The 12,307-nt window shown below is 34.9% G+C and overlaps 1 protein-coding gene across 27 annotated transcripts in view; it reads right to left on the reverse strand.

The window, feature by feature from the left end:
- DOCK9 (dedicator of cytokinesis 9) overlaps window positions 1-12,307 on the reverse strand; it is a 353,079-nt gene that overhangs the window by 132,965 nt on the left and 207,807 nt on the right. For all 27 annotated transcript variants that reach the window (XM_074299422.1, XM_074299428.1, XM_074299424.1 and 24 more), the window contains exons 9-10: window positions 11,699-11,766; window positions 117-191 (exon numbers count right to left, since the gene is read on the reverse strand). In XM_074299422.1, the coding sequence (XP_074155523.1) occupies window positions 117-191; window positions 11,699-11,766 (143 nt within the window). The remainder of the gene's footprint in view (window positions 1-116; window positions 192-11,698; window positions 11,767-12,307) is intronic.

The following is a 12,307-nucleotide window of genomic DNA, read 5'->3' on the forward strand; positions in this document are numbered from 1 at the left end:
CTTAAAAAGAAAAAAAAAAAAAAAAAGGCAATGGTAAACTGTCACTTAAAAATGCATATCCTAAGTAATTTCTCTGCTTGTTTATGGAAGATGTCAAACAAAAGCACACTTCTCACCTGGGCATCTGGATCCAAGACAAAGAGTTTAACTCTACTTTCACTTTTTAATTTGATTTCTGCTTCTCGGGTACTCTGTAATAAACAAGAAAGGCAACATGTTGCATTTATTTTATCATAGAATCATACAAATGTGTTGTCAACTTTCCTAATCTAAAGCCTTAAAAGAGTTAACAGTAAATAGTTTCTTTATCCATTACTTGTGGTGTGCTGCTAATTATTTAATAATCAGCTCTCCAGACAATCAATAAAACGATAAATCAAGCCCTGATTTGTAGTGTTTACTAAATCCCATGGTCACACTGAAAATTTAACACTCAGTTCTCATCCATCAGTGTAAGCTTACTCCAGCTCATACCCTTATTATCATATTTGATATGTCTAACATACTGATAAATATAGATGGAAGAACAAAAATAATGTAAGCCATTGTCACTGCCCTAAAGAAATTTACAATATAGTAGGGGAGAACAATAAAGTGTTTAACAATGTGTACAATAAGAATTCTGTTAAGAATGAGTTGGATGTGGTTGGATTTGGTAAGAGAAGGTTTTGGAGAGAAGGTAGGACTTGAAAGATGGGTGATATTTCCTTAGACAGCTGAAGTGAGGAGGAAAAGCATTACTAAGAAGAGGAATAGCATCAATCAATCAAAAGGTGCTGGAGGACAAAGACAAAAACAAAATTCTCTTCATTTAAGGAGGAAACAATATTACTATTCAAAGGAAATAACCTGTATTATTTGAGGGAAACAGTATGTACATATATGAATATATATAAAATAAATGCAAATTAGTTAAAGGAAAGAAAGGTCTTACACATTTTAAGAACTCAATATTTAGTGAATGAATGCTCAAATGCCATATGGCAGACAATACACATCTTCTGCTAGGGCATGTGGATCCACTATAAAGTAGATCTGAGAGAGCCATCTGCATCCAGAGAGAGGACTATAGAGACTGAATATAGAACATAATCTAGAATTTTCACCTTTTTTTATTGTTGTTTGCTTAATTTTTTTTCTTTCTCATTTTTTCTTTTTTGATCTTATTTTTTTTCTTGTGCAGCATAATAAATGTGAAAATGTATAGAAGAACTGTACATGTTTAATACATATTGTATTACTTGCTTGCTATCTAGGGGAGTAGGGGTGGGAGAAAAATTTGGAACACAAGTTTTGCCAGGATGAATGTTGAAGATATTTATTTGCATGTATTTTGAAAATAAAAAGTTATTTTTTTAAAAATTTAATGAGCCTGCCATAGAGTATGATGCTTAGTATAATGGCCTAATAAATAAAAGTCCTATAATAAATATTTATTTAATTTAAAACATTACAAGTAATATATTAGATCTTGGCTTAATTTACTTAATTTCTCAAGGTCTCAGTTTCTTAAATTGCTAAACAAAAGTTTAGCAATTTAACTGACCCTCTGTTAACTCAAAAAAAAAAAAAAAGAGCTCACATAGATTAAAAGCAAAAATATTTCTTTATTCTGTTGAAGGAGAGAAATTAGACAAGTGCTGGGGCCTCCTCTGGTAGAAGACACAAGGCAGCGGACTAAACCTTAATTTATATAATTGTGGCTAGAAAAAGAATCAAATAGTGCTGCACAGTAGTGCAGCAACAGAAGACAAGTTTGTTTAGTGACAAAAAGTCCATTCACAGCAGGACTTCATGCCAGGGACTGTTAGTAAGTGCCTGGAGTTCAGGGACCATCAGTTCTGTGATTTAGTTGCAACAAAATTCATGCAGAACACAAAGGATTGTTGTTATGTTAAGCTCAAGGAATAGATCTGGAAAACAGTGTCTAAAAAAAAAAAGAGAGGTGGTCTTGGATACTGCCATAAACTAAAATTCAATGCTGCCAAAGGACTGGTATCCCAAGATGTACAATCAGAATGTCTTAGGGCAAAAATAAAAACATGTAGTCTTTCTCTAGATATTCTACAATCCCCTTGGGAGAGCTCTGGGAGAGGAAGAGGAAATGCAATATATTTCTTATAAGTAACTCTGAGACCACAGCATCCCTTCTTCCATCAAACACTATGTACTTAGGGCAAAAAAGAATGGAAAGGAAAACAGGAAAATAAAAGGAAGGGAAGAATAAAAAAGATAAAGGAATAAGAGCTGTTTACAGAATGTTATGTTCCCTCAAAAAATGGGGAAAACTGAAATTTTTCAAAGGAAGAATTACTTTTCACTTTTTTCCTACTAATCTTCCTTACCACTTTCCTGACAAAAGTCTTCAACAATGGTTATTTCAAGGTGAAGGTGACCTATTCCACTATCCCAAAGATATTATAGTTTTCAGAATAACATGATAATTATAGCTGATACTTCATATGCTTTCTAGTCACAAAGTATTTCCATCTAATCCTCTCACAGAGATAGAACAAATATCATGATCCTCATTTTACATAGGAAATAGTCTCAGAAACACTAAGTGATCACAGGGTTATGAGCTAGAAGGGACCTTCGAGTCTAGCACAGTGCTCTAAATTTACAGAAAAGGAAAAGTGAGATTAAGAAAGTTTACAGAGGATTCAAAGTTTCTTTCATGAAGCCATGTTGTAGTATCCAAAGTAAGGATCAGACAAAAGTATTATATTAGTGATGTTAATGCCCTTCTTATTAAACCATCTTTAGAGATGGATGATACTCTTTCTTTATTACACGTTGATTTCTTTTTTTTTTAATTAATTTTATAATTATAACATTTTTTGACAGTACATATGCATGGGTAAATTTTTATAACATTATCCCTTGCACTCACTTCTGTTCTGAATTTTCCCCTCCTTCCCTCTATCCCCTCCCCTAGATGGCAGGCTGTCCCATACATGTTAAATTACACATTGATTTCACATCAAATCTGATCATTGTAAATATACTGAAGGGTAGATATGTGGAAAAGTCAGGAATTTCTAACCTTTATAGGGGTATAGGGATATGGTATCATTATTATTATTATTATTATTATATATTCTAAGTCTTAATAATTAGGGACAAATCAAATTCAGCAAATACTTATTAAGGAGCATTAAGGGATGATATAAAGATTCCCTGCCCTTATGAAGCTTTCATGAAAATTAAAGCACACAGAGAGAGATATATACATAGTAATAAGTGCATTGTGGAGGTAGAAAAAGCATTATGTGAGAAGAATAGTAAGAGGTAATCTAGTAAAATGGATAGAGATGTGGACCTGGAGTTAGGAAGATGTTGATTTGAATCTCAGCTGAGAAACTTACAGGCAGTGAGTCACTTAAACAGTCTGAGGATCAATTTCCTCATCTGTAAAATGAGAGGGTCGATCTAATGGTACCTTTATATTCTCAGTTTATGAGACTACGATTCCTAAATGATGAATAGAACATGGAAAGACAAATGTTAATCAGGGACATCAGAGGTAAAGCTTCATGAAGTAAGTAAGGCTTTCAAGGGCATTCAAGATTTCAAAAAGGGGACAGAGAAACTTAGAGGAGAGAAAACAATCCCAAAGATGAGAAAACAAGGAATGTGTTTGGGTGTTGACTAGTAGTCTTAGTTGATGAATGGAAGAGAAAAGTATACTAGACTGTAGGGTCTTGAGTGGTAGGTTAAAAAATTCAAACTATTTCATAAGTAATAAGGATCTCAGAAGGAAATTCTATTTTGAAAAGACTAGGAATGAGGAAGATTTACCTGGTAGTAATATGAAAGAGATAGGTGGGATGGGAAGGAGAGGAGTGTAGAAAGAAGGTGGGGAGATTGGTTGGGAAGTTATTGCAAAATTCCAGATGCTAATAAGGGCCTGTACTAGGGTGGGACCAGAAGGAATGAAAAGGAATGGACAAATGCAAGAGAAAAGGGAGGGAGAATCAACAGGATGTGGTAAATGATTAGATCTAAGAGCTAAAGGAAGAAATCAAAGAAAATAATGAGGTTTCAAACATGGGAATCTGGGTGGTATCTGAGTTACAGAACTGAAAAAAATAGCTGAATTTTTTAAAAAAGGTATTAAAGGGACAGATAAATTTAATTTGGGAGATGTCAACCTTGATATGTAATATAAGCATATGGAGATACTAGTTAGATGCTTGGCACAGAGGTCAGGATTGAAGATATATATGAGTCATCTATGCAGATAATTGGAACCATGGATGTGAATAAAAATGTCAAGACAAAAAATAGAAGACAGAGGTTAGGGGAGAGGAGGGAAGAAGAGTAGGAGGGAAAGGAGAGTGGAAGTAAGGGGAGAGAAGAATGCTGAGAATAAAAAATGGGCAAACATTATAGGGATGAGGAAAAGGAGACAGAAAAGGAACAAGTAGGGAAAGTATGAGAAGAATGAGTAATGTATTCCAGAAGCCAAGAGAAGAAAGAGAATCTAGAAGGAAAGTGTCAAATCCCATTGAATGGTCTGGGAGGCTAGTGGAAAAAAGAGAATTCCATTTATTAAGTGGGAAGTCACTGGGGACCAGTGAAAGAGCAATTTCACGAGGTAAAGAAGTTTAATTACAAGGGATTAAAGGAGTACTGAGTTCAGAGAAATTTAAGGTATATAGGCATGGGTCACCATTTCAAAAAGTAAAAATCAGGAGAAAGATGGGAGAATAAGAAAAGTTAAGGCCTAAATTGAAAGTATTCACCCTAATGATGAATTGTCAGAAAAAAAAAAAAATTGTCTACCTAGATTTTTTTTAAACCAAGGGCTGGATCCTGAAAATTTACAATTTAGTTACAGATTTATTTTTTTCTTTAAAATGAAGTTCCTTTACAGGCTATTTCTACTACCTCTGCAAATAACTGTATCCTCCTTTCCCCAGGAATATTCTCCATCCCTTATGTGACAGGACAAATTCCTCTCACCCACAACATGGAGAAGAGGCTTTACCTAAAATAAAACAAAGCTGTCTTGAACTTGATTGGCCTAAATGACTGACCCTGCCTTCCTTGCCACAGTTTCCCACTTATCTAAACACATAAAAAGTCCCAGCCACACAGAGTCTAGCTCTCTTGGACTTGGACTTCTGAAGCCACATGAGAGGGACTTTTGCCTTATCCCATGATGTTGCTCAGACAAACTTCCACAAGGAGAGGTGAGATGGGGTTTGTTGGAGGAAAACACCCAGAGAAGTTGTTCTATCTTTGTTGAGTATCTTTACTATGTTAGGGCAAAGTAAACTATCTTGAGATAAATGGTCAATGGCGTATGATATCTCACTTCTTCTCAATACTGAACTTGAACTAACAGGGTGTCAATATGAGAGCCCTGCTTTTGACACCCTTCTGTGTTCTATTCTGTATGTCACATAAATGTGATGGGGGAATGTAAGAGATGGGGAAGAAAGCAGTGGATTGGACTTAAGGAAGCCTTAATTCCAACCTAAATTCTGCTGCTCACTAACTGAAGGATAAAATCCAATTCACTTAATTTCTTGAGGCTTTAATTCCTTTATTTGTAAACTAGATCATTTCTATGATTTAAAAAATATACACTCACATAATACACACGTGTGTGCATACACATATACATCCATGCATTGCAAAAACATTTGTATGTGTGTATTACTTGCATTCACGTGCACATATGAATACATATATGCATGTGTGTTTATATAAATATATACACACATATATACGTATACATACATATATACATGTGTGTATTATGTGTGTGTGTGTGTGTGTGTGTGTGTGTGTGTGTATAAAATCTTTTTTGAGACATTCTCCTAGGCTACAAGTATAGCTGCCACTCATGGGTTAATTCCACTCCTGATGAACACAGAAACTCTGATTTGCTCTGTTTCTGGCCTGAGCAGTTTTTCCTTCCTTAGGCAGGGTAATAGCCCCTCCACTCTTAGGGGTTCAGTATATTGATGTCAGACTTATTGTGCACACTCTATTGACTTAGCTTGAGCCAAAGCTCAAGCATTCACCAGCCTCAACTTCCCCAGGACTACAAGCATGGACTACTATATCCAGCTCTGATTCTTTTTCAGCCACGAAGGTCTCTAAGACTATAATAAGGCAGAGTGCAACTCAAAGAGTCAGATTAGCTACCTTCCCAATCTCAATTCTATTAAATTCCTTTAACTCAAAATGCAAAGGAAAGGGGGGGGGGGGAGAGACGGGGAAGATAGGAGGTGGGCCCAAATAGGGAGTGACCCTGAGAACTAGCTGGCTCTAACTATTAGGAGATTCATCCTGTCCCCAACTCAGTTAAAAAGAGCAAGACAAAAATCTTTTGTATCTGTCACTTGACATAAAAGTTTGTCGAACTGAAGTGGACATCATCAATATAATGGAGTGGAAACTGGAAAGATTGTGTTGTTTGTTCAAAAAAAATATATAATAACTAGGGTGGGGAACAAGTCAGACTTGTGACAGAACCAGGTGTTCTGGTTTCAAAATGTCATGCTGAAAACAATTTAGAAAGAAGATGACTCTCACTTGGCCTGGAACCAAGTTTAAAGGAGGAGAAACTGTAAAAGGAAGAATAATGCAGTGAAAACTTTTGTATTATTTTTTGGTATGTCTTTAGACAAAGCAGTAACTGGGGTTGACTAACAAACTCTGACATCATCTAAAAACAAGGCAACCAGAAGATATTGAACTACTTTTGTTAAATAATAAGTATTAGGCAAATTCTAGGAGGTTGAAATGCTGGTTTTAAATTAGAAGATAACAATGGACAATAATAGCAGGCAAGCCAGCTCTAACCGTCATTTATCCCATAACTATTCTGGGAAGAAATTAATTTTCAAAATACTAACTAGTGGTTGTGGTGAGAGTTTATCAAATCATTAAATCGAAATATTAAATTTAAAAGCCTCCCATGAAGACTTACTCCAATGCCTAATTGTTACATAAAAGGGATGATGAATTCTTAAAGATTATTCTAGTGACACAAAAACTCTGGCAGCTCTCAAAAATCTATAACAATAATAACATTTATATAACACTTATTATGTGCTAGGCACTGTGTTAAGCACACTTTAGAATTACAGACTTAGAATCCAAATAATGGGCTACACATCTACTTTAGAAGAGTCTAGCTAATTTAATTCCAACAAGCAATATTTATATAGTCTTTTAAGGCTTATAGTATGACAGTGGATAGAAAAATGCCCTCACTTATGAAATCACAGATCCCCTCGAAGTACTGAAATTAAATTTAAAACAGTTCATGTTGTCAGAAATAAATACATATACTATATAACTAAATATATAAACTATTGTAGATACTATAGATACTATATCCTAAGATATTCATAACATATGTTTGGCTGCAGATAAGACAACAGATAAAAGGGACAAAAAAGCTTGGCTATAGAAAGGAAGCATCCCTTAATCTACAAGTTGACAAATGTATAGCACTAAAGGGATAAATTTTTAAAAGTCTGTAAGGGGCTTTAATCCACATTACTCATCCCATAAGGAAAAGCAATATCTAGGAAAATCTAGAGAATGAGATAAAAATTTTTTCTGATTAAAACAATTTCCTGTCAATCATATCCTGCATATCTATACTTCAGTCACAAAGGAAACGCAAAAGACACAGCAATGAGCTAAGTGGATAGAGGCAGAAAGGAACTGAGAGGAAGTTGTACTAATCAAATTACACCCCTAACAGTCTCCTGCAGTTATTCTCTCATTGTTCTAGGTTTGGGGTTGTTTTTGGTTTTTGGGGGGGGGGGGTTGTACTTCAATTCAGACCTAACCAACACAGCTATTTCCATCCCTTAAAACTTCTTTATTACTTTATCTGAATTTTTAATCTTTTAGTCCCCATTTCCCCTTCCACCCAGCGTTTATTCCCTCATGTTAAAATGATGTAGAAGAAAAAAAAAAAAAAAAACAGATTTGAAAGTCCAAGATGGGAACCAAGGTACCAAATGTGCTGTTTATTTGACCCCTGGGCAAGTTCAAAAACCAGAGACGTTGTTTAGAGATTTCCAGTTATTTAACATAGAATAGGACTCATTCTATTTAGTAGCAATTATGGTCATATAAAAAATTTTTACAGATAAACTTTCACCTGGAAAGTGATGGCATTTGATCTTCAAGCTCTCATATTCTATGATCTCATGATTCAGACTCCCCACTTTATATACACAAACATCAAAACAAGAGTTAGGCTAAACAGATCAATCTTATTGATAATAGCAGCAACTGCTCTGGGGATTAAAATAAACCACAAGCTGCCTCCTGTCAACTAGATTATAAATTTCCTGAAGTCAGGAACTAACCAATACAGCTAAATGCAATGGATAAAGCACTGGGCTTAGAATCAGCTTCATAAGTTCAAATCCAGCCTCAGACACTTACTAGCTGTGTGACTCTGGACAAATCACTCAACCCTATTTATCTCAGTTTCCTCATCTGTAAAATGAGCTGGAGGAAAAAATGGCAAGAAAAGAGACTACGCCAAGACTCTGACAAGACACACTGAAAAAAATTATTAGACCAAAAAAAAAAAAAAAAAAAAAAAAAAAAAAAAAAACAAACCATACAGAAAGCTGTCTTTGAGAGAGGGAAGGGAGTAGGAGGAAGTAGGAGGGGGAGAAGAAAGGGGATGGGAATGGGGAGAGGAACTAAGAGGGGCAATTACTACAAAATGAGCAGGAAGGATTTTTTTTTCCTGGAGAAACTTGGAAAGACTTGTATAAAATGATGTAAAATGAAATAAGCAAAACCAGGAGAACAATTTATATAATAACAACAACATTGTAAAGATAAACAACTATGAGGGAACTTAGAACTAACTGATCCATTTGAAGACTCATCAAAATTCAAAAGTACAGGTAAGTACTTTCCAACTCTTTACAGAGAAGTGATCAATTCAAGATGTATCGATTCAGACACAGCCAATTTATGAATTTGTTTTGCTTAACTTTGCATATGTTACAAACTTTTGTTATTTTTTTCCTTTTCAATTTAGAAGTGGTGATGTAAGGGAGAAGGAGTTAGGTCATCTCAAAAAAGGAATATCTCTAATGTGATCAAATCAAATTTAAGTGCCTGCTGGGTGGCACTTAAAAAAAGGAATTTTATACTGATGCTGACTCATTTTAAAAATATATGAAAGAAATTGAGAGAAGCTATTTTCTGGCAGTCTATATCTAAAAAATGAATCCAGGTCATTTTTTTAAAGGAGGGGTCTAAAAATGGAAGCAAAGGGAAAAACATATGGAATATATGCTATGGTAAATGAAAGTCAATGAGGGTAAAATAACTGTCAAGCAGCAGAAAGGACCAAGGTGACACGATGAATGTGTAATGTGTAAGAGTAGCATAATTTCATGTCTATGTTCAGTTACCCTAGAATGGTGTAATGGGCTTTGCCAACCTTAAAGTCTTAAATAAAGGTTAGTTATTTTATCATCATTATCACCATCATCATTCTCATTTTCCTTAACAGGCCTGGAACAATCAAGCACATCAAAGCAGAGGAACAAGAGAACACAAGGATTCTAAAGTAATAAATAATAAAACATTAAAATAGCAAACTCTGAGATCAAGGTGAAGAAGTAGATAAACAGATAAGTAGATAAATTAGAGAGGGCAATAGTTGTTGAATTAAGGGAATTGGAGTTTGTACAAAAAGGGTGACTGAGAATGGACAGAAGGTTTTGGTCAGAGATCAGAAATTAATAGTTCTGGATCTGTGAAGAAGTCCAAATGTGAGGGATGATGAGGAATATGACAAAGCCATATTGGTATACAGCTTAAATTGGGTAAAGGTGGTCACCGGAATGGAGAAGACAGAAGAATTAACTTGATTCTGTTGCTAAAGGGTTCAACAATACAATAATTGAAGTCTTCAATGGTTATGGGTACCAAGAAAAAAGGAAGAATAGGTATAAAAGTGATTATGGAAGCTTGAAGAAAAATTAAGGGGATCAACTGATGACAGTGACAAGACTGGTGTATAAATGGACTGCACATCTCTCAAAGGAGGAAAGGTCATTTCGGGATGATGGTAGAGGAATAGTCTGGAAATAGGATTAAGACCACCTTTCCTTGTGAGTTAGGTGAAATATGAAGAGTGGCCTCCCATGGAAAGACTTCCTAGGGATGTTATGTCTTCCTGAAGGACCTTAGTTTTCTGTTAATATGTGGCAATGGTATGGATCTTAGTTGAAAAAATTCAAGGCCGCAGGGGAATTTGTTAGAGCTGAAAACATGCTTAAAAAAGAACTCTTTCTAGTAGGCAACAACTAGCTACCATTTAATTACTCAGCAAGTGAAAGCTATTTAACATTTGGGCTTAAAGGAGCCCATTCTTTCTTTTAGAAGCCACTCTTTTCACAAGGTGGTTCACAGACTAAATTTTATGCAATTATTTTCTAGATTCTACTCTCATAAAGATATATTTCAGCAACCACAAAATATTCAGAAACACTCAAAATATTTCAAAATATACTAACAAATTAATAGTGGTAAAGCAAAGCACAGTGATTAAAAAGGAGGGACAAAAAGCATTGAATACTTCATACTTAAAATACAAAGATAGAAATTTAGAGTAAGGAACCAAAACATCTCCTTACCTCAACTTCATGAAAACAGGAACTAACAATGACAGTACTAAAATTAGCTTTAATAGGTAGGTGCTAAAAAAGACACTGTGGTTACTTCTAAACCCTAAAGGCATTTAGGTACCTAAATTCTTATTGTAGGAGGAGATTTGGTATCTGAGAAAAGCAGCTCTGTTTTAAAATGAAGGTCAAAGTTCAATGCCAGCATACTTTTATTTGTGTTTTGAGTTTTTTCAATTATAATCTGTCAAGTATGTTGTTCAGACACCCTGACCTCATTGGGGCTTTTCTTAGCAAAGATATTGAAGTGGTTGGCCATTTCCTTTCCAACTCATTTTACAGATGAAGAAACAGAGGCAAAGAGTGTTAAGTGACTGAGACCAGATATGAACTGAGGAATATGTCTTCCTGACTAGAATTAAATCCACTAACCACAGTGCCCCATCAGGTATATCAGTAGCATAAAATTAAATGGTATTCTAGAGTGAGTAATTAGTGTCAAAACTTAGTTCCTAATGTGAACCTTCTGCCCCTTTCCCCTCAAAAGAGAAATAAGGCAAAAAAATTTTATTTTATTTTCTTCCTTTATCAAAAGGTTTAAAAGAACCAGCAAATACTTCTATCTTGAGCAAGCACTAGGCAGAGTGCTGAAGTGAACTATGGCCTGAGATATATATAAATGGTCCTCAATCTCAAATCTAGACCTTATTTGCCTCTTGCTTGAATGGAGGTGAGTCTATTCATAGAGAAAAATAGTACAGACAGAACCTGAGAAATGCAAAGCACTATAATTATGTTGGGGGAAAAAAATCATCAAAGTCTGGGTTCTACTCGTTAGCTTTTGCAAAACTGTATTCAATGACTGGAAATATAATTTTTAAAAAATGCTAAAGTGTTTGCTTAGTGCTACTGCAGCTCATATCATTCTCCTTTAAAGAAATACATAAGTCAAAGAAAACTAACTGCTAAGTCCAGAAGATATAATTCTAGTTTCCAATAAATAAGAGCAACGTCTGAATTTCATCCCACCAATACCAGAAGCTTTAAAGAATGATTACCTTGGCGAGTTCAGGCAGGTAACTATCTAAACCGGAGGAAGAGCTTTCCAATTTGCTTTGTTCATCATCTACAATTCAAAACAGATCATCTCAGTCTCTGGTAATTAAAAATGTTTTATTTTACATAGGGATACGAATACAAATTTCTTTTCTCTAAACTCTTGGATTTAGACAATGTTAATTGGAAGTAATAAAGCATGGATTTTACCCACCAGCTTAGTCTGACATAGTCATCCAAACAAACTGCAGAGATCATTTGCCTGATTTGTAAATACCTGAGAACTAATTTGTCTTATTTAAAAAAAAAAAAAAATGCTGCAGAAACAACTTATTACTTTCTTTCATTGTCAGGAAAGGTTCTGTGAAACCTCTTGTTACGTTAATAAATGAAAGACTGCTAGAATCAGTCAGCCAGCCAACAAGCAATTTTGATGTGCTTACTGTATGTCAGGCACTGCATTAAACACTAGGAATACAAAGAAAAGCAAAAACAAGGGTTGCTGCACTGAAAGAGTAGATGGAGGATAATCTCTAAGGAAAAGTACTGGATGTGGGAAGGAGAGGAATGGGCAGGAACAGAAAGAAGTGATAAGAAAAGTTTTCCAATTA

This window comes from Sminthopsis crassicaudata, chromosome 3, assembly GCF_048593235.1.
Source record: "Sminthopsis crassicaudata isolate SCR6 chromosome 3, ASM4859323v1, whole genome shotgun sequence".
Classification (NCBI taxonomy): domain Eukaryota; kingdom Metazoa; phylum Chordata; class Mammalia; order Dasyuromorphia; family Dasyuridae; genus Sminthopsis; species Sminthopsis crassicaudata.